Source organism: Thermobia domestica, chromosome 18 (genome assembly GCF_964235325.1).
Source record: "Thermobia domestica chromosome 18, izTheDome1.hap1.1, whole genome shotgun sequence".
In the NCBI taxonomy this organism is placed as follows: domain Eukaryota; kingdom Metazoa; phylum Arthropoda; class Insecta; order Zygentoma; family Lepismatidae; genus Thermobia; species Thermobia domestica.
This window is the reverse complement of record NC_137471.1, coordinates 52,931,374-52,958,904: the sequence shown is the minus strand read 5'-3', so window position 1 is coordinate 52,958,904 and position 27,531 is coordinate 52,931,374. Positions and strand designations below refer to the sequence as shown.

General features: G+C 35.9%; 1 protein-coding gene across 1 annotated transcript in view; it reads left to right on the top strand.

Moving 5' to 3' along the window:
* The first annotated feature begins 1,020 nt into the window (after positions 1-1,020).
* The window catches only part of Cyt-c1 (Cytochrome c1), a 43,877-nt gene continuing 17,366 nt past the window's right edge, over positions 1,021-27,531 (top strand). The window contains exons 1-3 of the mRNA XM_081745874.1: positions 1,021-1,164; positions 18,925-18,972; positions 25,644-25,792. Of these exons, the coding sequence (XP_081602000.1) occupies positions 1,090-1,164; positions 18,925-18,972; positions 25,644-25,792 (272 nt within the window). The 5' untranslated portion in view covers positions 1,021-1,089. The remainder of the gene's footprint in view (positions 1,165-18,924; positions 18,973-25,643; positions 25,793-27,531) is intronic.

The following is a 27,531-nucleotide window of genomic DNA, read 5'->3' as shown; positions in this document are numbered from 1 at the left end:
GAAAAAACTGTAATGTTACTAACAATTTTCATTTTTAGTAGATACTTTCACTTGAGAAAATTTGTTTTTGGTAACCAGCTGTGAAATGCGCTAGCAGAAAAGAAAGACTAATAACATCTAGCCATACTGAAGTTTAGGGCGTAGATGGTGGCAGAATGTTAATAGAGAATATTTTGAAGAAATTAATGAAATGTGTTCGTATATGTACTGTACACTGTAATTGTAAAAATGAAATGAAATAAAATCTTTAAATTTTATGTTACACGGTTATGCCGGCTAGGCTAAAGGAGACAATGATTGTGAGAAATGAATGAAATGGTAGAATGAATTAAGTGGGGGAAACGGGAGGACCCCGAGAAACACACTCACACGGTGTTTGTTCACCACAAAGTTCACTTGCCGCGAGATGGGATCGAACCAATGACTCCATGCACCAGAGGTGAACACTTTACCACTGAGCCACCACAGCCCCCACAATGATTGTCGTATGATTGGTTTTATGATAGTGACGCTTCCGTTATTTGTTTTTCATGTTATTGTTTTAGTTAAGAGAGATATATGTATAAGGTTAACAATATACAGTTTATTAAACATTTGGGGGGACTTTGCTTCTTTCAGCAAGTGGTTTGATTCTTTGAGTAAAATTTTACATTCCTTCCCATCACCAATCGCGGGTTTACGGTTTATTGTGGTTCACTGTCAAATAAAATTCTATCAGTATCGGGAATTGAACTCGGATCTCCCGGATCAAAGGAGATAATATTAATCAGTCACTCGATCAGCTATGTTCCGCGCATCATTACACTTTCAGAGATCTATGTTTAGAGTAAAAACTCTAGAATCGTTTTTTATTAATTGAATATATAACTGCTTATATACCAAACTCGTTCTTTATTTGGAATAATTAATTGCATTTTTGTAATTTTGTGTAAATGAAGATTATGTATATTTATACAATACACATTAGTCCCACAATGAACTAAAGTATGTGGGTGAAATACGTTTTGCACGGTAGCATTATAATTGAATACCACTTTTGTACAGCATCGCATCTGGCATCATTGGTAATTTTTCTATTCTGTGTCTCTAATGATGGCTGCTGCTGTAGGGAGGTTGGGGCATAGTGGTATGCTGAAAGTGACCCGTAGTCCACTTCTCTGTCAGGTACGTTTTATGTTACTTCAAAAGTAAATTTAAATGCATTCTTTTTGTGATTGGAAGTAGTAGGGAGCTAATTGCATTTCTTTTATCAAGTGAAATACATGTTTCGTCGGCGGGTATTTCTAGCAGAAACACGGGATGAGCTGATATATATACACTCGTATATGTATATATACATGTTGGTAATAGTAATATTTATGTATAATGCAAAATGATGGAATTTAAAATAACGTAAAACAAGCATAAAGTATAATTTATTACAACATTGATTTGTTTCCTTAATTTTAAATGTTATTTCGTTTACGGTATGTTAAGGTCACGTATATAGTAATGTAACTTAGATATAATTAAACAGAAGCAGAGGCATTTGGAATTTGTGTTTAGATTATTTAACAGTTATTATTCAAATAAAATCACGTGTAATTATGCACACTCCTTTTATTTGATCGTATTAATCGAGCTTTTTTTCTGTCGGGCTTTTCTAGTGGTTTCATCAATTTCTTGAACTGGATTGTATCTTTAGTATGTGTTCCTAGTCGACTTCTCAATTTTTCTTTCCCTTGTTGTTAATGTAGTAAAATGATCTTTACCCTGAAACTTCAATAAACATATGTTTAGCTAACCGGTGTATATTAACCTGTAATGCATAATAATTTCTACTGTATTCAAACTTAGTTGAACATATTTCTTGTAATTAAGAATGCAGATTTATATTAGAGTTCATAACACATTTGAATTTAGAGTTAATGAAATTCTGTACCACTTCATTTGATGCGGAGTGCTTATGCGAACAGTAATACTATTGAGTAATACTTTTCTTTTCCAGTAGCCGGTAACATGTTATAATATTACACGGGAGAAGCGCGTTTGCTTAATTACCGCTCATAAAATGGTGTATCTGTAACTTTACTGGCACAAAATACGTATTCGGTAACCCACTTTCGAATAGTTTTTTATGTTTGTGTTTGGAGATTAAGATCCAACGTCACGTTTCCCATGGATATATTGGAGATTTTGAATGCTCCTCTTTCAGAGCATGCAATCAGCAGCGATTAGTTTTAAATCCGGAAACACTGGCGACGGAAGGAAGGTTTCGGAGCATAACCATCTTCCCTTGAGCAAGATATGTAAAAAGAACAATTAAGTTATGTATAGAATACAAACACCTGAAATTGTATAACCTTGGGATCTTGACCCCTCTTTCCCCTTGACAAACTTTGCATATCCTATTGGCTGTTAATCATGGTTTACAATTTATAACGAGTTCTTCTGTAGTTCAGGAGTCCTATTACTACAACTTCTTTTGTGTACAGTCTTGTTTCGAAATGAATTTAATTTCTTTTTAGTTCAATGTCCTTGGCTTATGACCTTTAGGCTAAGGAAGGCGGATAATTAATGAAAATAAATGATTGAGGTTGATTATTGTTGTGCTCTCGCACCAGGAATCGAACATGGGACCAAGGGCACCAAAGGCACGCGCTACCCACTAGACCAGCTGAGAAGGCTAATTCTCTTCTGGGGAGCAGGATTGTTATTGAAAAAAAAAACGTTTTTTTAAACCTGTTTTTTTTGTTTAAACTTTTTTTTATATATATAATTTGCTCTATGTATTTATATTACATATGGACAGAAATACATTTGTTTCGCCTTGGTGTTATTATGCAACAACCGGGTTATGCTGGAAGAGGTCACATAAGCTTAAAGCGGAATCCAAACCGCTCCTCGGCTTACATCCGAGAGGAATTGTCCTTCATTTGAACTCGAAACCGGAACTAATTGGCCACAAATGAGATACGTCTCCCAACTCACTTACGAAGGACTCCTGATAAAAATTAGTGGTGGGCACAAAAACCGGTTTTTCGGTTTTCTTCAAAACCGGTTATCGGTTTTCTCCAAAACCGGTTCGGTTTTTTACTTGGTTCGGTTTCGGTTTTCTTCAAAACCGATTCCGGTTTTTTTTTTCAAAATTTGTTCTATTTCTGACCAGAATGGTATTTCCTTGTTCTCCGGAAACCGAATCCATTTCCACAGAAATAGTTTTATGTGTTTTCGAAAATTTTTACCGAAACCAGTTTCGGTGAAAAACCGAACCGGTTTTGGAGAAAACCGAAATGTCGGTTTTTCGGGTTTCGGTTTTTATAGAAACCGGTTTTCGGTTTTTATAAAAACCGGTTTTGCCCATCCCTAATAAAAATACGTTGTACTGATCTTTACATACTTGTTAATATAATTGTCAAGAGTCATTTCAGAAGGAGAAAAAGATAAACAGTTGCACAAGTGAAACCATTATACAGAATTACATATGGACAGTTTCAAAATACTGCAGAAGAACTAATTTAGTCCAGGTTAGTTCACTACGACTTTTATTAGTCCAAGTTAAAGGAATACGACGACTTAATTTGCATATCAGTAAGAGAAGTGAATAAAGATACGAATTACTTGAATCCACTTTGACTCTGACCCATTTATACATAATAGATACCAAAGATACTTCTGATTTCAATAAATGCCTCTCGTGGGGTTTGTATGAACCCCCCACCCAAAAAAAATCTTACGGCATTTCGATGTATTTTATCAATAGTAAACATTAATAAAACGAAACAATATTTAAAATTTTTCTTTGATTGCAATTGCATAACCATAATAACAAACTATAAATAAAAAAACACAAGAAACATTCATAAACTTGTTTTTTTTTAAAAAAAAAAAAAGTTACTTTTGTAGTATAATCTCTGAGTAATGAATGGGGAATTTAGGTCTGAATATAATAGAAATAATATACGGGAGTGAAAAGTGATAACCCACAAATATGTGTTCATCAAGATTTTACGAACACTTTCACTGCTACGAACATTTTTCTTGTTTTGGTTTAAACTTTTTTTGTGTTTTTGTTTGTTTATTTGTTTGTTTGAAAAACCAGCTGGTTTAAACCAACCAACCCTTCTGGGGAGTAGTGAAAATTGTAGAAAACTACTCTATAGGATTGCATTCCGAAGAGCTGGCTCGTAAGTGATAATGCAAGTGGTGGCTGCACTTACTATATTTTAACTCCGGCCCCACAGTGTGGTATTTAGCATTGAAATATAGATAGGTTTATGTAAATAATGGAAACACCTAAAGAAAATCCAACTTAGGGATAACTGTTAGCCTCCTCTTACTGACATCGGTCGTATCCTCAGTTTTTCTTATACATACCAGGCAAATGCCGGGGTGATAGGCGTGCCCACCTAAAATTTTCTGGGGGGGACAGTACCCTTCACTCAACATTGTGAGCCAAATTTAAAGAAATGCTGATGTTTCACCCCCCCCCCCCCCTTAATTTTCAAAATGTCACACAACATGAATTAAAGTGCTGCAGTTTAGGATAGATAAATCCTATCAATGGTGATAACAGGTTCTATTCCAGCGACACAAACAATCCTATTTATGGTACTGTTGACAATATTTATTATAATTAATGGGATTTCCAGGGCGATAATATTAATTTGTAGGTTTCATGACAGTACAATGAACTTATGATCAGTGACTAAGCATATTATTCAAGTTCATGTTTTCATTTATGATTTGTATTGTTTCCCATTTTGACACTGAAATTGGGTCTCTAAGTGTCCTGTTAAAAAGCTCCAACCTCTGATAATATTTCTAGCCATATGAGCCCAAGAAACGTAGATCCTTCTTCAAAAAGCCGCAAAACCCCAGCTGCTGATCCTGAAGATGTGTTGACAATTCCGTCAGTCTTCATCTTTTGCAACGTAGGGACAATTTCTTCATAATGTTAAACAACTCCCGTTATTAGACTAAGTCTACAAAGTGGGACCTAGTGGAACACAAGGATTTAATGTTTACAATGTTTAAGACGAGACTACAAGCATGAGCCTCGATTAGAGCAGAAAATCGTGACCTCACTGAAAGTTATTGCGAAAATAGTACTCATAGTTCGTGTACCCACTGCAAAGAGTTTCTCACTACTTCTGATGCACTACAGACACCCTTAATCACAAGATTAGTACTGTGAGCTCCACAATGTACATACAAAGCAAGAAGTTGATGTTTACATATAATAGGTGGGACACTAATTCCAGAGCCATCACTCGTATTTCCAGAGCCATCATAAACTTGTCCACTGAGTTGAGCAATTGAAAGCTGGAGTCTCACCATCTCATCCAGAATAACTAAAGCTATAAACTCACCAGTAGTTTTTTGATATACAGTAGAACACAAGAAAACTTTCATGAGAATAGAGATCATCAACTTACCTGGCACAAATACTTAATTGTTTTTCGCCATCCACATCACTGGAACCATCAGACACGATAGAGAACAGAGGAGGGTTTTGAGATTTGATTTTGTTACATGTATGAAAAGCAATTTCTTGGCTTATGGTTTCGAGATTTCGTTCTGGATTTTAACATTCATGAAATTACATCTCTTCATGTTTCCCTTTATCCGACTCTTCAATTGTGGAAAATTTTCAGAGCAAAGGCTCATCAACTGAAATAAATTCCTGAACCGGGAGTCATGTTCTCTAAATGCGAGTCCTTGTCTTGCAAGATAACGTATACTTGAGATTATATTTTTTCCAGGAATTTCCTGGCTTTCAGTTGTTCATCTAAAATTTGTCTGTTTAATTGGTTTTCTATTGGATTTTTTTTCTCTGCGTGTAGCACAGTATAGCCAGTTTATGGCATTCTGAAGTTTCGTGTATACTTAATTTCTCTTTAGCCTTCTTCAAGTTGCAAAATCCTAGAGTAGAGAAATCGTCTTCCATGGTTTTAGTAAGAACTTAAAAAAAAAAAAAAAAAAAAAAAAAAAAAAAAAAAAAAAAAAAAAAAAAAAATCAATGTTCGACCTTTCAGGGACTGTTGTGGAAAATTTGTAGGTAACACTAAAGTCTAATTGGGCTTTGAAAGGTTCGAAGGGTGGGGGAAATCTGAACCACTTGCTAGACGTGGAGATTGAGAGTTTTTTTTTCTTTTCTTTTCTTTTTTTTTTTTTTTTTTTTTTTTTTTTTTTCTATAGACACTAATGGTGATGGTGACCAATACAAGATTTGAATTTCCATTGTCAGTTTTAGGTTGTTATCCATCAGCTGAACTATAATTTGAATTAATTTTTCTCTTCTTTTCTTTAACAATGGCACTGCTTTGGCCCACGTGCTGTCTTCTTTGCTTTTTTCTTATGACAAATTGATCCATTTCAAACAATAAAACAACACTAAACAGAAACAAGAGATGAAAAACTTCATATCAACATTATATTCACAGTAACACATAAAACAGCTGTCTAAAAAAAACGTTACTGTTGGAGAAAACACGCTGCAAAACATGTCCTTTCAAAAACAGTGGTGCACTCGTGCACAGCCCAGTTGACCAAGTTCAACAATAAATTAGAAAGAACACGCAAAGAGATCTACCTTACACCCACGCAGAGACGCACACGAAGAAAAGGATCTTTTTAGGCAGGTTTTGAGTTATATTTCCGAAGCTAAACAGTGTTGTAAGTCTTCCATCGATTGTCGAGGTTGGCACAATAATGGTGGTATTTTTACACGAAGCCGATACAGCAAGAGTCGGTATATTAAATTAAAAAAAAATATCATTCCACATTTTCTCTTTTCTTTTTGTAATGCTATAAGTGTAGAAGGAAAGGAATCTTTTTAGATACTTAGAAAGCAGCATTTTTTTTCTTGCCGCTACCGCTTTCTTGGAAGACTAAAGATAAAATCTCAAGGCAGAAATATTTGAAACTGAGCATGAAACTTTTAATGAGTACTAAGTCAAATTCGAAATATTTTTGCCTTGGAACCAAGTTGTTAATCTTTCACAAAGCTGTAGCTGTTCAAAATGAAAAGACGCACTAAGAATTGCGTACTTTCAATTAGAACCTACTATTTTTATAAAGATACTAGCTCACATACACAATTAATTATAATGTCAGTGATAGTCTATATGGTGTTCATTGGGCCAAACACTCCAAACAATAAAGATTCATCTTACACTGGAGAAATAGTTATGCTTCGTTTATCATTATCATTTGACCATAAAACAAATGCCGGAGAGATATACTAACCTCGTATACAAATGTGCGGTGTTGGGATGTATAATTCGTTGAGATATGATGCTTTACTTTTTAAATTTTCAATACTTCCCCGTACTCCTAAAAAATGTAATAAAGGAATAACGTCCATTTAAAAAATATTCAATTATAACTCAACAATCTTCACAAAATTTGCAATCGATCAGTGAAAAAAGCATCTTTCCAGAGCTTGTAGTTTCCGATATATCATTGTTAAAAGAACTTGCCACAAACATATAAACTTTTCTTGACCACAAACATATAAACGTAGCATTTTAATACAGTGAAACCTCTACTAAGGGACACCTCTGTAAAGCGGACACCTCTCATAACGGACATATTTTGTAATCCCCAAACACTGTAATAGGAAAAAACCATGTTGACAAACCTCTCTAAAGCGGACACTCTCTAGTATGGACACGGACAGTCTTTTCTGTCTCTTATAGGTATTATTTACCTCCACATTACGGACACTTTCTCTAGAAACAAGTTGAAAAGTACAGAAAGAATACATTTTCAGTAATGCATACATGTATCACCAAGGAAGGATTGTAATAACATTTTTCCTCGTTAACTGGCTGTTCAGAAACTCAGATGAAGCGTCTTTGTTTAACAACACCCTCATATCCTTTGCTTGCATTCCACTCCCACCCAACCTGTTTTAGAATCAAAAGTGATTGACAGTTGCCTACCATTTGGAATGACACGTCATTCTACTGTTCCGCTGGAATCAAGCAGAAGACATGTTTGGTATTTTTTGTCCGCGTATTCGCATATTGTCTTATTGCCTCTACTTGTAGACGGAAATCTTTTTAAGTCATTCTGCATCGAATAAGCAATAAGGTGTAAGTTGTTGTGAGCTTTCGAAATGCCACGAGAAGCGCTAATGTTAAAATCGAATAGATTGAATTTTCGAAGAATACTGAGGTGTGCGAAGGATAGCTGAAAATTTTTGTATCGGTAAAACACAAGCATCTGAGATAATATAAAACCAAGACAAGTTAATAAAGTTGTGGTGTGAAAATGACAATGAAAATAGTGTCTCATTGCTTTGAACAAAGTTGATGTGCAAGTGAATTTTTCTATAGAGTGCGGAATGAAAAAAAATTCCTGGGTTAGGGTCGATGCTAAAAGAAATAGCAACAGAATTTGGAGGTAGCAACAGAAATGAATGTTTCAGATTTCAAGGTCTCGAACGAGTGGTTAGTGAAGTTTCGGATTAGACACAAAATTTCTAAGCGATTTGTGGAGAATCCGCAGATGTCGACATGCCCACAGTCATAGAATGGTTTGATAAATTACCTTCAATAGTTTGTAATTACATATCACCTTATTTACTAATTTACGTAAGAAAATATCGAAACCTCTCTAAGACGGACACCTCTCTATAGCGGACAATTTTTGATTCCCCACGGCTGTCCGCTTTAGAGAGGTTTCACTGTATATAGATATTTCAAAATTTTCTTTTTGCCGCAAATGAATGTATGCACGCGTTGTGGTAGTTTTCGATACAGTAATACAGTGTCGCTAATAATCGGGCTAATGCAGTGTCGCTACTTTCTATACTTCATTTATATTTCCTGATAATTGTTACAGAGTTTTCTTCAATGAAACTGTAATTCCTTTCAATTTCAGGAATTATTAATTGACAATCGACGTTCCAATTCCAGTATTTCATCATTTTTGCCGAGATATTTGGGGAAGAATTCCTGCTATACAATTTTCTGGGGGGGGCAATCCCCTCCTAGAAAATTTCTGGGGGGACGCGCCCACCTCATCCCCCCCGGCTGGCACGCCCATACCGGAGTGATACCTAACATAAACATCTCAGACAGCTTTCTTCCTTCCCCGGGTAGTGTGATTATTGAGATACGTCGGACGGGCTAATGGTCATAGATACCAAATTTCAGAAATTTTATTCCTAATCCTAATCCTAACGACCGTTGGTTTACAGAATAGCTCTGGTTCGTACTTCTATTCCCAGTCCTCGTCCAGTAGAGCACTCGGTTCTGTCAGCGAAGGTGGAGGAGGATGTCTGTTTCGGGCAGAGGTCCAGAACTGACCACAAGTTCTCAATAATGTTGAGGTCTGGGTATTGGGCGGGCCACGAGAGATGTAGTTCATCCAGTGTTTATGAAACCACATGCTAACGTCATCAGCATTGTGAATTGGCACATTGTCATCGTGGAGTATTGCGTCATTCACCGTGAGCATCATCTAGACCAAGTATGTACGTAATCACTCAGCTGTTCACATAATCGTTGACTAATAGATCCTGGGCTGCGGTAGCTCAATAGTAGAGCGCTCATCTGTGGCGCATAGGATCCCTAGTTTGATCCCAGGTCCCGCCAAGTAGATTTTGTGGTGGATAATCACCGTGTTCATGTTTTTTTTCGGAATTCTTCTGTTTCCTTCCACTTTCATCATTCCTCCATTATCATCCATTTCATTATCACCATCTTCCTTAGCCTCGGCACATAATCGTTGGGACCTTAAACTGAGAAGTAAAATATCCTATGAGTGTAATCAGGGAACTCGCGAAATTTTAGGAAACTGCGACTCAGCAGCATACAGAGATCCACCACCATGTTTCAAGCCAGGAATAAGACAGTTTGAAGTATATGCTTAAGTATTCCCGCAACAGGTGACCTACCGTTAGCTTAGTGACCTACCGCTCATGAAACGTGGGTCCCGGGTTCGATCCCAGCCCCCGCCAAGTGAACTTTGTGGTGGACAAACACCGTGCTCGTGGGTTTTCTCGGGGTGCTCCCGTTTCCTCCCACTCTTCATTCCACCATTTCACTCATCTCTCATTATCACCGTCTCCTTTAGCCTAACCGGCATAACCGTGGGACGTAAAACTCAAAGATTTCATTTCATTTCATGAAACGTGATCAAAACCTGAGAAATTAATTCTCAAGCATGACGAAAAACATAATTTTGCACATATAAGTATATTTTAACCCTCGCACTACCTAGGTATTTTTTGTAATGCGGACTACCAAGGGAGGTCATTTTGTCCCACCTGTTAAGATTATATCGCAAAAGAATCAAATTAGAAACTCACAAAATACAGTGGACGGGATAAGACATCGATTATACCATCATCTCGGAGTGACATTTCTAAATGTCAGTCACATCTCCTACCAGCGGGAGAGGGAGGAGTACTTTGTGTCCACCATCTTAAAATGGCAAATTTATGAGACAAACTAACGTGAAAGTTCCACAAAAAAATCTACAGTGATTGAAGTGAACAATACACGGGATAAGATTAACCGTCGATTTCAGAAAAGGTGGGATACAGTTATTTCTTATACTGCCATCTAGAAGCGAAACCTCAGTCACATCTCCTACCGACGGGATAGTTTGTGACCACGAGCTAAATATGGTAAATTTATGAGACATACTAACGTTCGATTTGCAGCACCGTAAACTATCCACTTTAGTTAAACATGTTGAGCATTAACATATTTTCTTACAATTTTAAAGAAACGATTGGAAGAGTGATTTAAGAAAGAAAAAAAAAATGGTTGGCAAAAGTATCCCCCGCCGGTAGTACTGTGAGGTTAGAGTTTATACAGTTACTTTTTATATACATTGGTCACATTGGAAAATTGACCACTGCTTGACCTACTGTAGGTGTCGAAATCAAACACGATACATTGAATAGGGATGTTGATGAATAATGGACGTATTTGGCATTGCTTACTTTAACATTTCTTCTTGATGCTCTTCATGAAATAAAAACTTTTTAAGTTTTACGTCTCACGATTATGCCATATAAGCTAAAGGAGACGATGATGATGAGAATGAATGCAATAGTGGAGTGAAGAAAATGGAGGGAAACAGAAGAAGCTCAAGAAAACCTATGCATACGATATTTGGCCACTACAAAGCCCATTAAGCGCGAGCTTGGATCAAACCACTGACCTCTGTGGTCTTTGTGCTGCCAATTGCTTTGCGCATTTTCGCCTACCAACTTTCATCATTTGACTACACGTATCAGGGTTGGCAAAAACCATGGTTTTCATTGAAAAAAAAAAAAAAACGGTTTTTTGGGTTTAAACCAGGTTTTTTTGGTTTAAATAATTTGCTCCATATATTCATAAGATATATGGACAGAAATAAGTTTGTTTCGCCTTGATGTTATTATGCAACAACCGGGTTATGCTGGGAGGGGTCACATAAGCTTAAAGCGGAATAAAAACCGCTTCTCGAGTTACATCCGAGAGAAACTGTCCTCCATTTGAACACGGAACCAGGACTAATTGGCCACAAATGCGGTACGTTTGCCGACTCACTCACAAAGGAATCCTGATAAAAATACGTTGTACTGATCTTTACATGCTTCTTAATATAACTGTCAAGCGTCATTTCAGAAGTAAAAAAGATAAACAGTTGCACAAGTGAAACCATTATACAGAATTACATATGGATAAATTTCAAAGTATTACGGAGTACAGAAGAACTAATTTAGTTCAAGTTAGTTAACGACTTTTATTGGTCCAAATTAAAGAAATACGACGACTTAATTTGCATATCAGTAAGAAAGGTGATTAAAGAGATGAATTATTTGAGTCTACTTTGGCTCAGACTCATTTATACATAAATAGATACCAAAGATATTTCTCATTTCACTAAATGCCTCTCGCGGAATCTGTATGACCCCCCCCCCCCCACACACACACACAAAGTACGGCATTTCTATGTATTTTATCAATAGTGAACATTGAAACGAAACAATATTTAGAATTTTTCTTTGATCGCAATTACATAACAATAATAACTACAAAAAAATCATAAAACAAACATTTATAAACTTATATAAAATAAAGTTGCTTTTGTAGTATAATCTTTTTGAGTAATGAATGGGGAATTTAGGTCTGAATATAATACGAATAATATACGGGAGTGAAAGTGATAACCACAAATGTGTGTTCATCAAGATTTTACAAACACTTACTCTTTTACGAACATTTTTCGTGTTTTGGTTTAAACCATTTTTTTTTTTCTTTAACAGCTGGTTTAAACCTGCCAACCCTGACACATATTGCATCGAGTGATAAAAATTGAACACGAAGATAACGTAATGCAGGTTGCTTAGTTGCAATTATACGGTAGAATTCAGCGGTTGTCATTTTGATGATATTACTCCAAGTTACCAAATTATACACTTCACCTCAACAGACAAAGACGCATTTTACTTGTTTCTTGTACTGTGGAAGGGAGATTATTACTGTAAGTCACTGTGATAAACAATGCCAAAAAGGGAAAGTTATATCAATGCACAAGACAGATTATTCATACTTATAACGAATGACAAATACAAGGTTGCGAGAATACCTAAGCTTCTTTGGACGTCTGTCATAAGCTCGGGGCGAGTGGTTCATTGGTGTGGGCGAGTATTTAATATCATACTGAAGGTAAGTAAATGATTTCTATTGTGGGATGTGGGCTAGTAGTTTTTTTTTTTCTTTCTTTCTTTCTTTCTTGGGCGAGTAACATTTTGTTGCTTATTTGCATTCCTGCGCTAAAGGGTTATTGGCATTTTGGTTTGCAACTTGCAGCTTGCATGGTCGCAATAGACAGTTCCAGATGCCATTGAGTTTCGCAGTCACTTGTCGTACATTCGCTGTGCGATCGTTGGTGACAATTCAGTTCAGTGCTCGGCGACGCCTGTCACAACGGTTTCTCTTCCTTCCAGTATTACTCTTTGCCAGTGTTTTACCGTTAACTTGGATACCTGTTCCTCGCGATACATCTAATACACTGAGGAATTTAAGTACATTTGCGCCAACTGACTCCACAGCCACAATGTGCGTGTTTGAAACTGAGCTCTTGCGCATTGCGCATTTCTCCTGAATTTTTGTGAATTCCTTAAAATTGTCAGTTTGGCAACAACACATTCGAAGTAATATGAAAAAGATAACGAGACTTCCAAACACGGCTTACAGTTTGCTGTTAGAAATTCTCAGTTCTTTCTTTGTTACTTAACATAATTGTACTTCTAGAACAAAATAGTACCTTAGCAAATGCAGAAAACTTTGATGTAGTTGAAGAAGGCACACACGCTTTTCAGCCACAAAAATTGTTAAAAAATAAAAGAAGGGCTTTTGAAAGTTAAGTGTTATATCAATACAACTGTATGAAAACGCCAATTTTTTTTTCTTTTTTTTTTGTGAGGATTCAATGCTTTGAATCTAGTTCGAATCCCACTATGATTTTATTTTACTTTATTCATTTTTTTTATAACTTTTCTTTATTCTTGCCGTACAGTTTTTCTTTACTGTATATATTACACGGGGCTGATTGACAACTTTCTAATAAAAATCGCTCAAGTGTAAAACCTTTTCTAAATTTCCCAGTAGGATACCTCCTTAGCACAAATCACTTCTTACACCGATCTTACAAAGTCTTCATAAATTTTGGAAAAGAAAATCCGGAATTCTAGTGTTCAGGAAGCCTTCATCACTACTAAAACATAGTTCATTATTATTACGGTATTATTAAGCTAGGGAACAGAGAAAGGTTTGAGGGTATTAAATTTGGCGAGGCAGTATTTTATTTGTTTGCTGTTAAACTTTGTTATCGTGTTGGATCAGAACAATTTCAGGCACTTTGCATGACGACCTTACGTTTTATTTATTTATTTTCTCTTAAACGCCTTAATAGTTCGCAGTAGTATACTCCAGTCGTCGTAAGACCGTTTTGTTAGAGAGACTGTCATAAAAAGCCCTCAGTGTTCCATAAAACACCGGACATCATCTTACTCCGAGTGATCTCATGAAGTATTTTGGATCTACTGTGGATAAGAGGACACAAACTAACGGCCTCATGCATAGAGAGCACCTTTGTGCAGTCGGTTGTGAATAGTTTGAGTTTGATACCTTGGGTCCAGTTGTCATGAGAAGCTCACTTGGCAGTTTGGTATCTATTCCATGTGCCAACAACACTACATAGTGGTCGCCTCTTGTTGTTCTGGGTGGAGGTCTTGTCCTAGCCTACGTATCTACATCGGAAAATGACATTAGGAGACATGATGAACTTCCGCTATGTGTCTTTGTGTCAGGTCCGCTCCTATTCTCCTAATGGCTCTCCGAGCCATAGACTTAAACTAGTCACGCCATAGCGGCATTGTTCCTGTTCAACAAACTGCTTTATTAAGTCAGATCCACCCCTTCCGCCTCACCAGCACATATTATGGCGTTGCCTTGTAGTACAATGGTTTTCGTGTCTTACTACCAAACATCAGTCATGCCTCATTACTTTGCTGTGAACATATGTCACCGTCAACCGTAAAGCACAAATAATTAATTTTTGTACGATTTCTGGGCTCGCTTTTGGAGTTGGTATGCTCCCTTCAGCTGTTGAGTAGCTTGGCTTTTTCTTTGTTAAAGTGTATGTTCCTCCTGTTGCAGCCATGATAATTGTATGCCCTGTTAAGTAGATCCCACTCTGAATAGCAATAACCCGGATTTAAGTATAATCCCTGTAATTATTTCCAACATCCACGGGTGTATTCAGACATGTAGACCGCCCTGAAGATCAAAATTTACTTTGGCAAAAAGCCAAAAGATTTGTGGAAATTTTCTCTATTTTCGAAATTTGTCCAGTCGTGTAGAATACTAAGCTTGTGCTTTATTTTTCAAATTTTAGTTTTGTGGAATTTCTGAAAACTTCTTCGATCATGAGTTAAAAACGAAACCGAGGATTTTTGACAGCGTTTGGATAATCTACCATTTGGTGTGGAGAAAAGTATCTGATTCTACACTAATGGCTCCAAATTGAGTACAGGCGAAAATTTCTAGCTTCCCAAATGGAAGCTGGACCATTTAGCTGACTATTCGACATATACTAATAGAAGAAATCAGATGTTTCATAGAAGATGAGAAACCGTCATTCACTGCTTTCAGAAGTTAACAGGATTTTCTGAATTTGTGCTGAGAAGGGAATTACGTCACGAGATCATTAAGACTAGAAAAGGGAGAGAGAGGCCAATCATAAACATCATGACTATTTACAAGTGGAAGGTTTTTGAAGAAAGAGACGTTACAAAGTTGCCGCTTTGTAACTCATATTCAGAACTATTTGTCAAACATGTCTAGGTATCACAGTTGACGTCTCAACGCAACACGTGGTGGTCGTCCTTATTTTGCTCCGAGTGTAGAAGTACATTGTACATGTGTTTGTAATGGCGGTTTAGCAATATTTTTTTCAGGGTTTTCTTATCAAGTTTATATTCTAAACAGTTTTAGGACCCATATAAAATATAGGGTGTTCCGAAACAACAACGACAACGTTTGGGAGGTGATTCCTGACACCAAGGTATGACAAAAAGTATAGACCAACCTGGATGCACAAATGCTTCCTTTTGGAGCTATAGGCTGCCGAAAATATGGAAATATAAACTTTAAAGGTCTATAGCTCCAAAACTATGAGACCTACCGTAATTGGGTCAAGACTTCACTTAGGAACGAGTATGTACCCTATCCAAATATCCAAGTTTCAGAATCCTGCGGTACTTCCGCAACAATTTTTAAAGAGGTAGTTGGTGAGTATCAAATTATATGCCCGTAGCCAAACTCCCTATATAAAAATTGTTGCGTGAGTACCTTAGGAGATTGAAACATGTATTTTTGGATAGCGCACGTATTAGTTCCTAAGTTAACTCTTGACCTGACTACGGTAGGTTACATGGTATTGGAGCTATGTACCTTTAAATTTCCTTTTTTCGTGTTTACATAACTACGAAATGACGGATTTCTTCACCAACGAAATGACGGTTGGTCTATCCTTTTTGTCGTATCTTAGTGTCAGGAATCACCTCCCAAACGTTCTCGGTGTTGTTTTGAAACATCCTGTATAGACGAGCTTCCTCTGAATGATATGCACCTGTATAGAACGCAAGAAAAAGTAAGAATTCAAGTTGTATCCCAAGAAATTTCGGTCCTGCGATAATGTCCATAGCAAGAAAAGTACTATGGAAAATTAAAATATAAGGACAAGGAAATAAATTCACACAAGAAGAAGTGATAAAAAGAAATAAAAAATCATTATTTTCAAAACAAAGCTATATTGTAAGCAGCATGAATGTGAGCATATAGTCACACTTGATTGACCATGCACAGAAATCACTAAGTAAAAGTTTCAGAATAGTAGCTGAAAGTTTAAACGAAAAGTTGCTCCTTGCAAAATTACCTTTTTTCAATCCCTAGCTGAGGACTGTGGTATTTCTTGACCGAATATCAGTCAGACACCTCTATGACTCCCATTTGTACATGGCATCCTCACTCAGTTATTAAAATTATTGATGCGACGCTTCGTTACCAAAGCAACGATGGACAGGGTGAGATTGATGTTATGGAGAAAAGTGAAAACATCTACGTTAATTTAGTACGTATTAAGGGAATTGACCTTGGGTATGCAACTAGATCAGCAGTAAGGAAATGTACATAGGTTAGTGAAAAGAAAATACTGTGTTTTCGTAAACAAGTTCGTGAATGCTATCAGCTTTTTGTTTCCAACTGCAGCAGAAGTCTCCGCTAAAGTATTCCCTTACAAATGCACTGACGTTTTTTAATCTCTTCACCGTTGCTATTCACAGGAAGAAGCTGTTGAACAAATGAGAGCAACGTTCGAAATTTTAGTGCAGAGTATATTGTCTCAGCGTTAGATGCAGAAAGGCAGACAGAGAATACAAGGCTCTAGTAGGTCAGATGCATGTGCGATAGAAAATGGAGTCTTAAAAAAGAAGTGAACACAGACTTGATGATTTTTGGATGAGTGTCTTATCACCAAATGATGTATATCTCTGCAAGATTGTAAAGATGTGTCTAATTTTTTTCCCATGGCAATGCAGCCTTAGAAAGGAGTTTTTCCGTAAACGAGAAAATAATATAAAATTTGTCAGAGAATTCTTTAGTGTCGCAGCGTGTAGTGTGTGATGCTGTTAATGTAGCTGGTGGCGTACAGGCCTTACGTATCCCAAAATAGATGATACTAGCAATGAGAAATGCATACGCGCGATGCAAGGAAGCCGAAGAACATCGTAGAAAAGTGATGGCAGAAAAAAGTCTCAGGGCCGCTGAAAAAAGAAGAGCACAACAGAGATTAAAATAACTTGAAGCAAAAAAACAGAAAATCGTGAATCAGTTGTCAGAAGTCGCTACTATAGAAAAAGAAAAAAAAAAGTTGCCTGATTAGATTACATCATTGTATACATGTAAGGAGCAAGTTTTTGATTGGGTAAGATTTTGCACACTTTTTTATTATATTTTAACCTTTCTTAACCCTTAACGAGTTTTCGTAACCATTTGGTTACACATGTTTTGATCTTGCCTATTGCGTTTGAAGACTATTATTTTTAGGTATTGTTCCTTGTGGTTATTTGTGTACATGTTTTCCGCGATCCAGAGAAGCTATTGCTTCCTGGTGACAACTCTGGTAAATTTTACGCGGAAGGTAGTCTGTGGATATATTGTTTTGCAAGCAGTGCCGGAAACAGACAGAAAATATAGTGAACCGTTAAGGGTTAACTTAACGATTTTTTCTTAGGTCGTGAAAAATATGGAAATGGTCGGGAAAAGTCGGGAAAACGTCAGGAAATTGCTGAGAAATTTGCTAGACACCCTGCACTTAGTCGCACTTCTATGCACACTTTTCATTCAGAATTCGACTTGCACCTTTCCTGAATAAAACTACTACACATTAAGTAGTGAAATACTTGTATTGCGGACTACCAATATATAAAGACTCTTTAAGTTGTTAGTAGGGGAAAGAAACTTATTTTATATTATGTTCAAGTTACCATCGCAAAGTAGAAACTGGATCCAGTTGGCTAAGGATAGAAGTCAGTGGAGAGCTTTGGTTCATGCGGTTATTGAACCTTCGGGTTCCATAGGCCATAGAGTTAGTTAGTTCTAGTTACCATCTCAGTTTCAGTTAAATTCAAGTTCGAATCCGATGACTTTGAACATATATTGCTGCGAAGCTAGTACTTCAATATATCTTTAGAGAGCTTATTTTATTAATTTCAAACAAGACTTTTAAATTAGGTTAGGAGCAATGATACATTGTTTGCAGTATACACTTTTTCTCCGAGTCCACACTCAAATTTGTTATAATTTCGTATCTCGACCAAACTTTCAAAATAGTGAAACTGTGAGAGGTAATAGGGTTGTTGATTTCATTGGTTTGATATGGAATAGCCGCAGGAGAGCTCTGAAATATTTATTACAATGTAATATTTCTCACGCACGCTCTTTTCAGCTGTTATAACAACAACGAGATTAACAGAGACTAATGAACAGTGTGATTCCTATTCTGATGATTACTTGAATTACTTGAACAGGATTATTTCAACAACCTATCCTGTTTCACCATCTCTCAGACCATTAAAGAAAGTTAGCTTCTGAAGATTTTTGCATGTTATTTACCTTGGTCCTTTTCTAAGAAAATAGCACAATCAATGTTTTAACCATTGGTGAGTCCACTCGCACTAACTCAGAAACTTGAAGGAAACGGTTATACTTAAATAAAGCAATATAAGACGCAACTGCAAATATGGGAAAGGATAAAAGTAACTCACATAATTACTTTTATTACTTATTACTGTATTAATATGCAAACGTTAAAATATTATAAAAAGTATTTTAATACTTAATTACGTTTTATTTCTTCCTTTTTCAGGCAGCAAATTTTTCCACGGCAAATGGATGGTCTAGAAGTCGCAAGACAGTAAGTAAGAATGTATCCGATATGCAGGGTGGACCATTTATCTTGAAATGCTCTTGTAATTTGTAAACTTATAAAATACTATGATATTTTGTAGGGTGCGAGTATCGGCAGAGAGAGATTGTTTGAGATTGCCAACCCAATATAAAGTTTTATTTTCTAAATGTCAGTAGGCCAGATTATTATTATGTATTTGAAATGTGCATGTTAAACGAAAATTTATAATACCACATTAATTATTTAATGTTATAAACTAAGTGCTACAGTATCACAAATTTGGAGGTTTCTAGAAGACTCTATGGACGAGAGAATATATATCTGAGGTATATTAGTGTTGAATACTATGTTTATGATATCAATGTATTGTATTACGAATAAATAAGAACAAAGTTAGGGGGACTTGAAAATATGAGTTTTATTTCAAAGGGCTTTGTTTCGGAAAAGTGCTCATGTAAATACCAATTCAATTACGTAATTGTTTTCAGTAGGCATAAAGATCATAACGCAGTTTAAAACCACCCGTATCTCAAACAGTTCCGGGGCAGTGGTAGCTTAGTGGTAGAGCTTCATCTCTGGTGCATGGGGTCTTTGGTTCGATCCCAGCTCACGTCAAGTGAGCTTCGTAGTAGAGAAATACCGTGTGCGTGGATTATCTCGGATTTCTCCCGTTTCCTCCCTCTTTCTTCATTCCACCATTTCATACATTTTCATCACCGTCTCCTTTAGCCAAGCCGGCATAATCGTAGGACGTAAACCTTCATTTCAAATCGTTGCGGAGAAATGAAAAAACATACAGAGATTGATATACTGAGTAAAGTGGTGTATTTGTACAGGGTGTCTACTGGTCATGAAAGTCATGAAAAAGTCATATATTTTGTTTAGTGGTCATGAAAGCCATAAAAAAGTCCTTTATTTATCCAACTGGTCATGAAAATCTGAAATCTCAGAGTATATTTTTATACTTCATACTTTTATACCTCATACTGCATGTACTGAAACAGTTGTATCAGGTCAGTAATTGTGAGAATTTCCCCCACCAGTTAGTACTGGCTAACTGTACTTTACTGTCTTCCTAGCTGCTCCCCAGTTCATCTTCTAGTCTCTGCAATATAGTAACAACTTTTTACTGTCCAACTTTCTGATCTGCTATTTCTTTACTTCTAAGAAATGTAAATTGTGTATTTTTGGGCCTTTAGACTTATGCAAATTATTCGTTTGAGTTTGCAGATTTTAAATTTGATGATCTATTTTTTAAAACGAATTTCTTTTATAATTTGTTTTGTCTTTGGGCAGTTCTCTGAGTGCTTAATTTCAGACAAATTTCTGCTAGATGGATAATTAAAACTTCAAATACAGTATAGAGTGATTCACTGGTAAGAGCAGGCCCGTATTTAGGTAAGTGCTATTCTGTGCTCGAGCACAAGGCGGCAGAATTTTAGATTCTTTCTTTAAGATTCACAATAAGTGATATTTAAGACTAACAACCCGCATAGTTCCGATGCACCACTGATGGTAGGGGTTTATTATTTCTAATGGCAAATTTTTATCGCCATGGTCATGAAAATTTGAACAAAAAGGTCATGAAAAGTCATGAAAAAGTCATGAATTTACTTTCTGGTATTCCAATAGACACCCTGTTGTAGGGACCTGTCTTGTCTTCATTCTTAATAATGTTGAATGGGTGCACCAGGCATAGCCAGTATGTGCTGGGAATGCAGAAATAAAAGACTAATTATTTTGCTATCGTTCATTATTTCATAAAATTTATATAGATGTTTTCCATTTCAATTCAGGCAAAAACAAAAAATAAATAAATAAATAAAATTGAACCATTGCTATCTCAAATATTGTTGAAACTTTTTTTTATAGCAACTAGACATGTTTTTGAGAGACCCATATTTTTTTTTGTTTTGTCGAAAAACATTTTCCCGCCAAGTAATGGGCTGTCAAAAACGGGGAGTACAATTTATGAATTGTAGAAGACGTAGAAGACATGGAAAATGGTCAACTTCGGAGCCCCACAATTCAGCTATGGAGACAGGTAGTTATAATTCTTGTTGTGGTATGTGCATAGGGATATAAATAAACTATATTTTATTATAGTTTGGTTTGCGCGTGCGTATCTTTTTGTACATAAATTAACAAATGAGCGTCAGTTTATCTGAAAAGTCGAAGTTTGCGATTTTTTTTTTTTTTTTTGAGCACTTCCGGTTCGAATTTTAAAATTCAGTTTTCACGGTTGGTAAGACCTAGTTACCTGCTATCCGAAAAAAAAAAAAAAAAAGTATCGCTTCTGTGTGCAACCGTTTCATCGCAAAAAATTCGAGAAATTGTAAAATTTTCAAAAATCGCCATTTTTGGGCGCCATTTTCTCGAAAACACCATCTTTTAAAATTCTGAAATTTTGTCAGATAGTTCAACGTTACATGAATGATAAACACACCAAATAGCATTCTCTACCAATGCTTCATGAATTAACTACAGCCTTTTGAAGTTAGCGAAGTTTCCTTAACTTTGATGTCACAGTTAGCAACACTGGAAACAATAAAAGTGCAACAATTTGATGATGTTTGTGGTTCACATTCATTAAGTAACGAACAAAACTTGTTTCCTGACCTTTTTTATTATATTAATAAAAAATGCTCTCAGAAATAGTAAAATGAGCCTTCCCCTATTCCTCCTTTTTCTTAAACCGAAGTAATCTGAGAAGGAAATTACTATACGAAAAACACAAATTTTAAGTTCACTTACTTATAATGATCTTCGGAAACAAAATTATTATTATTTTCACATGAACCAATCATTTGCTTGCTTGGTGTCTTCTTCGCTAACAGCATGTAACCGTGCAGATGCTCCGATAGGTGTTGGTGCACTCACAACTCGTAGCACATTGTCGATAGTAACAAAACACTTATTTTCACCTCTCTTATGCTCTTTTGGAAACCTGTACGCTGCTGAAGGTCCATGTGGAAGCATAAACAGCACCTTAAGTAATTCATGATTTATTCATAATATTTCTGCTACCCACCACTGGTTATCATATATGCATGTAACAAAAGTTCCTTTTTGCAGACTTCTTACACACTGGAAACAATAAAAGTGCAACAATTTGATGATGTGGTTCACACTCATTAAATGAAGAATAAAAGTTTTTCCTAACTGCTCTTTATTATTTTGATCATGCTACCTACCGTTTCCCGTGGGTGCTGGCTCCCGAAGAACTCGCTAAGAAAACAGCTGATAACAATTCTGGTCCAGGCTCATACTCTGGGCGCAGATTATAATATTGAAATATGACCAGTGATTTGACATGAGCCACGTTGGTGCTTTTGAGACTCAGGTTGTATTATATTTACTTTTGCGTATGCACACGCATACATATACGCAACTGGCAAGTTGTCTGCTCGCAGGAATCCGCACACACATGAATGAAGACGATGATATTTACTTAGGTAAATTCCTATTTATTGAGTGGGTACGGAACGGAATAAAATATATATATATATACATTAACAACACACACAATTTTCACTTGACGGAGCTAAAAGCTCAAACAAGAAATTGCACCGCGGCAATCGAATAAGCGAAATGGAGAATAAAACTCTTAACACTGCATGGTAAATGTAGATATGCGCACACTATATACGAACACTAGAAACATAGCCCTTGTTTAAATATCACTTGCACTATAAATTGACTCTCCGCACTGAGTCGAGACTTTCACTATGTAATAATGACAAGGGGAAAGGGGAAATACTGATCAATGAAGTATCTTGACTCCTAAAGGACACTACATATCCAGAAGGTATTTGTTTGTCCTTTTGCTTTACATCCTATATATTAATGTGGCAACACAACGTTCTTCACACTATCACTTCCTACGATGTCTTGCACTGGCTCTCTTTACGACGATGGCAACACAACGTTCTTCACACTATCACTTCTTACGATGTCTTGCACTGGCTCTCTTTACGACGAACTTTTGCTAACTCCTCTTACTACGAACTCTTTTTGTTAACTTCCCGCTTCTACTGACTCTTGGGAACAACCCGTTTTCGACACTTAGGGTTGACAATGCACTGTGTCAAATAATAAAGAAAATGTTAATGTTTTCTGCATTCATAGACAATGCCAATGGGTCGATGTTGCACGCCCTTTATCAAATAATATTCCATTGCAGCCATCTCTCCTTTTCATTTTCCAACCCGGATAAAATTTTCTGGAACAGAGCCTAATTGTGTTTATAAATTCATTTTGCACACGTTAAGCACGGTTAGAACTAACTTGTAGGCAGAACACAAATATTTACATATGAAAACTCAATATAACAATCAGTAACGTAAACAAATGGAGATTTCCAGGTTGTAGCCCGTCTTTAATAAGATATTATGATTTAAAAAATATATATTTAGTATATTAAAATATAAATACAAAATACTGAAAAGATTTTTGTAACTTGAGCTTAAACCCCCTGATGAAATGTCACTGATAAGTCAATAAGTCCCTCGGAAACTATTTGGACAAACACCATGTTCGTGGGTTTTCTCGGGGTTCTCCCAGTCCTCTCACTTTATTCATTCTACCATTTTCATTCATTTCTCATCATCACCGTCTCCTTTAGCGTAGCCGGCATAACCATGGGACGTACAACTGAAAGATTTCATTTACTTGGAAACTACTGAGGTAAAACTATATAAGTGCACATGTCAGAAGATCATACCATAATTTCTCGACTTCGAACAGAATAAATAGCACGTGCTTTATTCATCCAAATTGAGATAATGCTCGAAACTAGAAATTAAATAACCAAATGAAAAGAAATCATTAAATAAAAGAGGAATACTTTAATCATCCAACATGCCAAGTAAAGTTATTAATGAACTGGAGTTAAAGTAATATTAGGAGAGATGTACGAAATAGTTCTTAAATACAAGCAAAACACATCATTCAGGGGCGTAGATTTCGCGAGTGCTTTAGTCCTTGAGCACTCCTAGAAGTTTTGTTGTCCAACTATACAGAGCGTACAGCACCCACACAAGAGAGAAGAAAGGAAAGGATGAATTTCTAATCTTTCGTCATATTTCCTAAATGCTTGTAGAGACCTTTTTTCATAGAGCGGAGATTGGGGGATATAAGAATTTAATTATTGAACTCAAGACAAATCTTTTATTTTAGTTAGCTGCTTTGAATATTATGTTATTATTAGTTACCGGATTTTTATGCAAATGCTTATTTTGTTTCCTTATATGCATCTTTGTAAAACTTGGTAGGACTTTCTAACAATAATCCAACTCTAATTTGAAGTATTATAGCGCATATAATTGCATATTTCAAAAGGTTAGATCATATATTAGTGCTTAAGAGCATATTCGGCATATACTAGAAGTTCTAATTTCAGACGTGTGCTTACAGCATGGAATATATCCAGTTTTAATTTTTATTTTCAATGCATTTGTATGCCTATGTAACAGAACGACTTCTTGCATGAGAGAATGCGAGAATGCCTACTTTATGAAGGACCAGTATTGTTAGCGACCGATCATCAGAGCAAAGACGTTTAAAACTGTCAAGACGTTAAGAGAAATCTGATAATGATAAAGACATTGTGATATCGTGTCAACAACAATTCAGAAACAAGAAACGCGAGGAATGCTCCTCAGTGAATGCTCAGCTCTAGTTAATGATATTCAGCACGAGTTTGTCAGTTCCTGGTAACTTTGGGCGCTCTGTGGAAAAGAAATTGATAGATGTTACTGCCAGAAATTCCGACTACAAAACAATTGAAGGGATGGGAGATTTCAACTTGCCAGAAACTATAGATACTAAACCTACTCCTGTCTAAAAATAATTGTCCAGTAATATCAATTGATGTTAATGGGTCCTTTACAGGCTACAAATGTGACAAACTGACGCCAAAAAATTAAGAGAAACATCTTGTGATATACTGTAAGGCTAGTTAGGGAATGTATAAATCCTTAAAAACGAAAACTATATATATATTATGGATCTCATAATTTTTGTGTATTTAAATTTTAAAAAAATAGGAGTATATAAACTGTAACTGTCACTCCCTGAAAGGTCAAGCACATGTATTTCACCTACAAAACTTTGTCCCAACTTTGCTGCATGTTTAAAAATGCTCTTTTGTTGCTTTGCTAGTGGATATTAAATGCATATTTAACATATTTAACTGCATATTTGCGTTCATATTTCATGAATTTTAAGTGTATAAAAATCCGATGGCTCGTTATTATACAAATGTACAAATATCTCTCTGTTAGGGAAAGAAAACTGTTACTGGATTGGGGAGAGAAGCAACACAATTCAGTGGCTTAAAACTACGTTCAGTTTAACATCTCATGGTTATATCATTTAGTCTAAAGGAGACTGATGGTTAATGGAGGCGAATTAATATGAAAAAATGGTGAAATGAGAATGTGGGAAAATCCTGAGAAAATCAACGGGTATTGATGTCCACCTCACTGTCATGTCCTAGGATTGAACCAGGAATCGCTTGCACCAGATATGAGCGTTCTACTACTGAGACATCGTGTTCCCTATATTCACTTTGAATTTACCAAAAACACATGTGTAAAGGTGGGTTATATTATCTTGCTGGCGAGTGTGCAGCTGTAACTACAAAAATTATTTTTAAAACTCTTTATTTTTTCCAGTTCTTGGCGACAATTGGTGTTCTTTCTGGTGGTGTTGCGGGTATCGCAATAGCTTTAAATCAGTCGGTAAAAGCGTCCGATTTGGAGCTTCATCCTCCTAAGTATCCTTGGGATCATCAAGGCTTCTTTTCGGCTTTGGATCATGCAAGGTAAGTTCATCATTCTGTACATCAGAGATAGCTACGTGTACGTGACTTGTGTATTCTTGTTTCATAAATGTAGGCAGCGATGACATTTTCTTTTTTTCTTTTTCCTTTATTTTTAATTCTTGATATAACTGTTATCACTTACTACTCTTGGGTACTAATTACTACCTTCAGCCAATTCTTACAAGGCTTTACGAAAATTATTAGAATAATATCTTTCTTAGAATTTTGAATAAATAAATAAAAGGAAATGATAGAACTAATGAAAGTACACTCATGTCCAAAATTATTGTCGCATGTCTATAAATATGTTGCTCTAGGAATATAATTTGATAACGAATTCGCCCGGTATTTCTTATAATGTTAGTATGTATATAATCGGCAAATACATATATGTGCAAATTTCATGTCAAAAGAGCAGTGAATAAGAACAATAAGACGAAAATAAAACTTTCTTGTCCATTTAGCAACATGTTGTTTTACTTACTTTAATTTTCGTATTTATAATTCTTTTCCTATGAAATTTACCACAAATATACATTTCCCGGTTATACACATAGTATCAGTATTAAAAGTACCCTGCAAAATCATTATCAACTTATATTCTTACAAGAAGATAGTTATAGACGTGCGACAATCATTTTGGACATGAGTGTACAATAATCGTGAAGAAAAAATAAAGTTGAAATGTCAATGGTTTTAAACATTTTGACTCCATCATCCGAATTTTTATTTATTTATTTATTTTTTAAAAATTTCATCCGTGCAGAGATCTAGAGGTCATAGCGTTCAACTTCACCGAGCCTAGATATTAAGCTTACGATTTAAATAAGATTTAAAAGGGAGATTTTTCTACTCGACTCCCCCGTATAAGACTATTTGCTAGAGGGTGAAAATTGAGGCTTCGAATTTTTTATTCGAATGAGGCTTTGTTGATTTGTTCAAATTTTACAAATAATTATTGTATTAATAAAAATATATAAATATTAGAATGATTATAAGAATTTTCAAGGCTACGACTATCGAAAGCGTAAGGTAGGGAGCTTTTGAAGTGAATATATCTCATTCAGTTGGTGAGCTTTACATCTACATCAGTCTTCAGGCGTCCCTTCTTGAGTCTGTCACATCTAGGAAGGTAACGGTGTGGCCAGAAGAGGAAAAGGTTAAATTATTAAGGATTTACTGGTTAGGTATTGTAGGAAGTAGGAATTGATCCAGTCTAGGGTGTCCATAAGACCAAGATTATATATGCTGTAGCTGAAATTCACGTTCGTCGCATGGAGAGGATAAGACTTGTTTGAACTCTTTCCTGTAGGGTTTGTTTTTTTCAGCCAAAACCAAGTGCTGACTGTGTTCAGAGATTCATTTCAAACGGTCAGAAGCAGTTATTCCGTGATACCGTAACAGGCAACGTTGAAAATGTCTTAGAAATTGCCTCCTTCCCCTTCTAGAAGCAGAATTTGCGAAAACGCGGGACATGTGTCTACCTACTTTCAATGAAAGATTTATATACAGAGTTTCAACTCCCCACATGAGACTTTATTTATTTATTTATTTATAAACAAAGTGTAAACTTCCCCTATATCACACATTTTAATCAAAGTGATGTATAGAACCTCGGCCTGAGCCACACGCTAACTTCATTCAAACGTTCATTTTATACGTGATGTAATAGACGAAGTCCATTTCATTGTTGTGTAGGGTGAAAAAAATTTAAAAATGTCCTCTATGGAATTGGAATT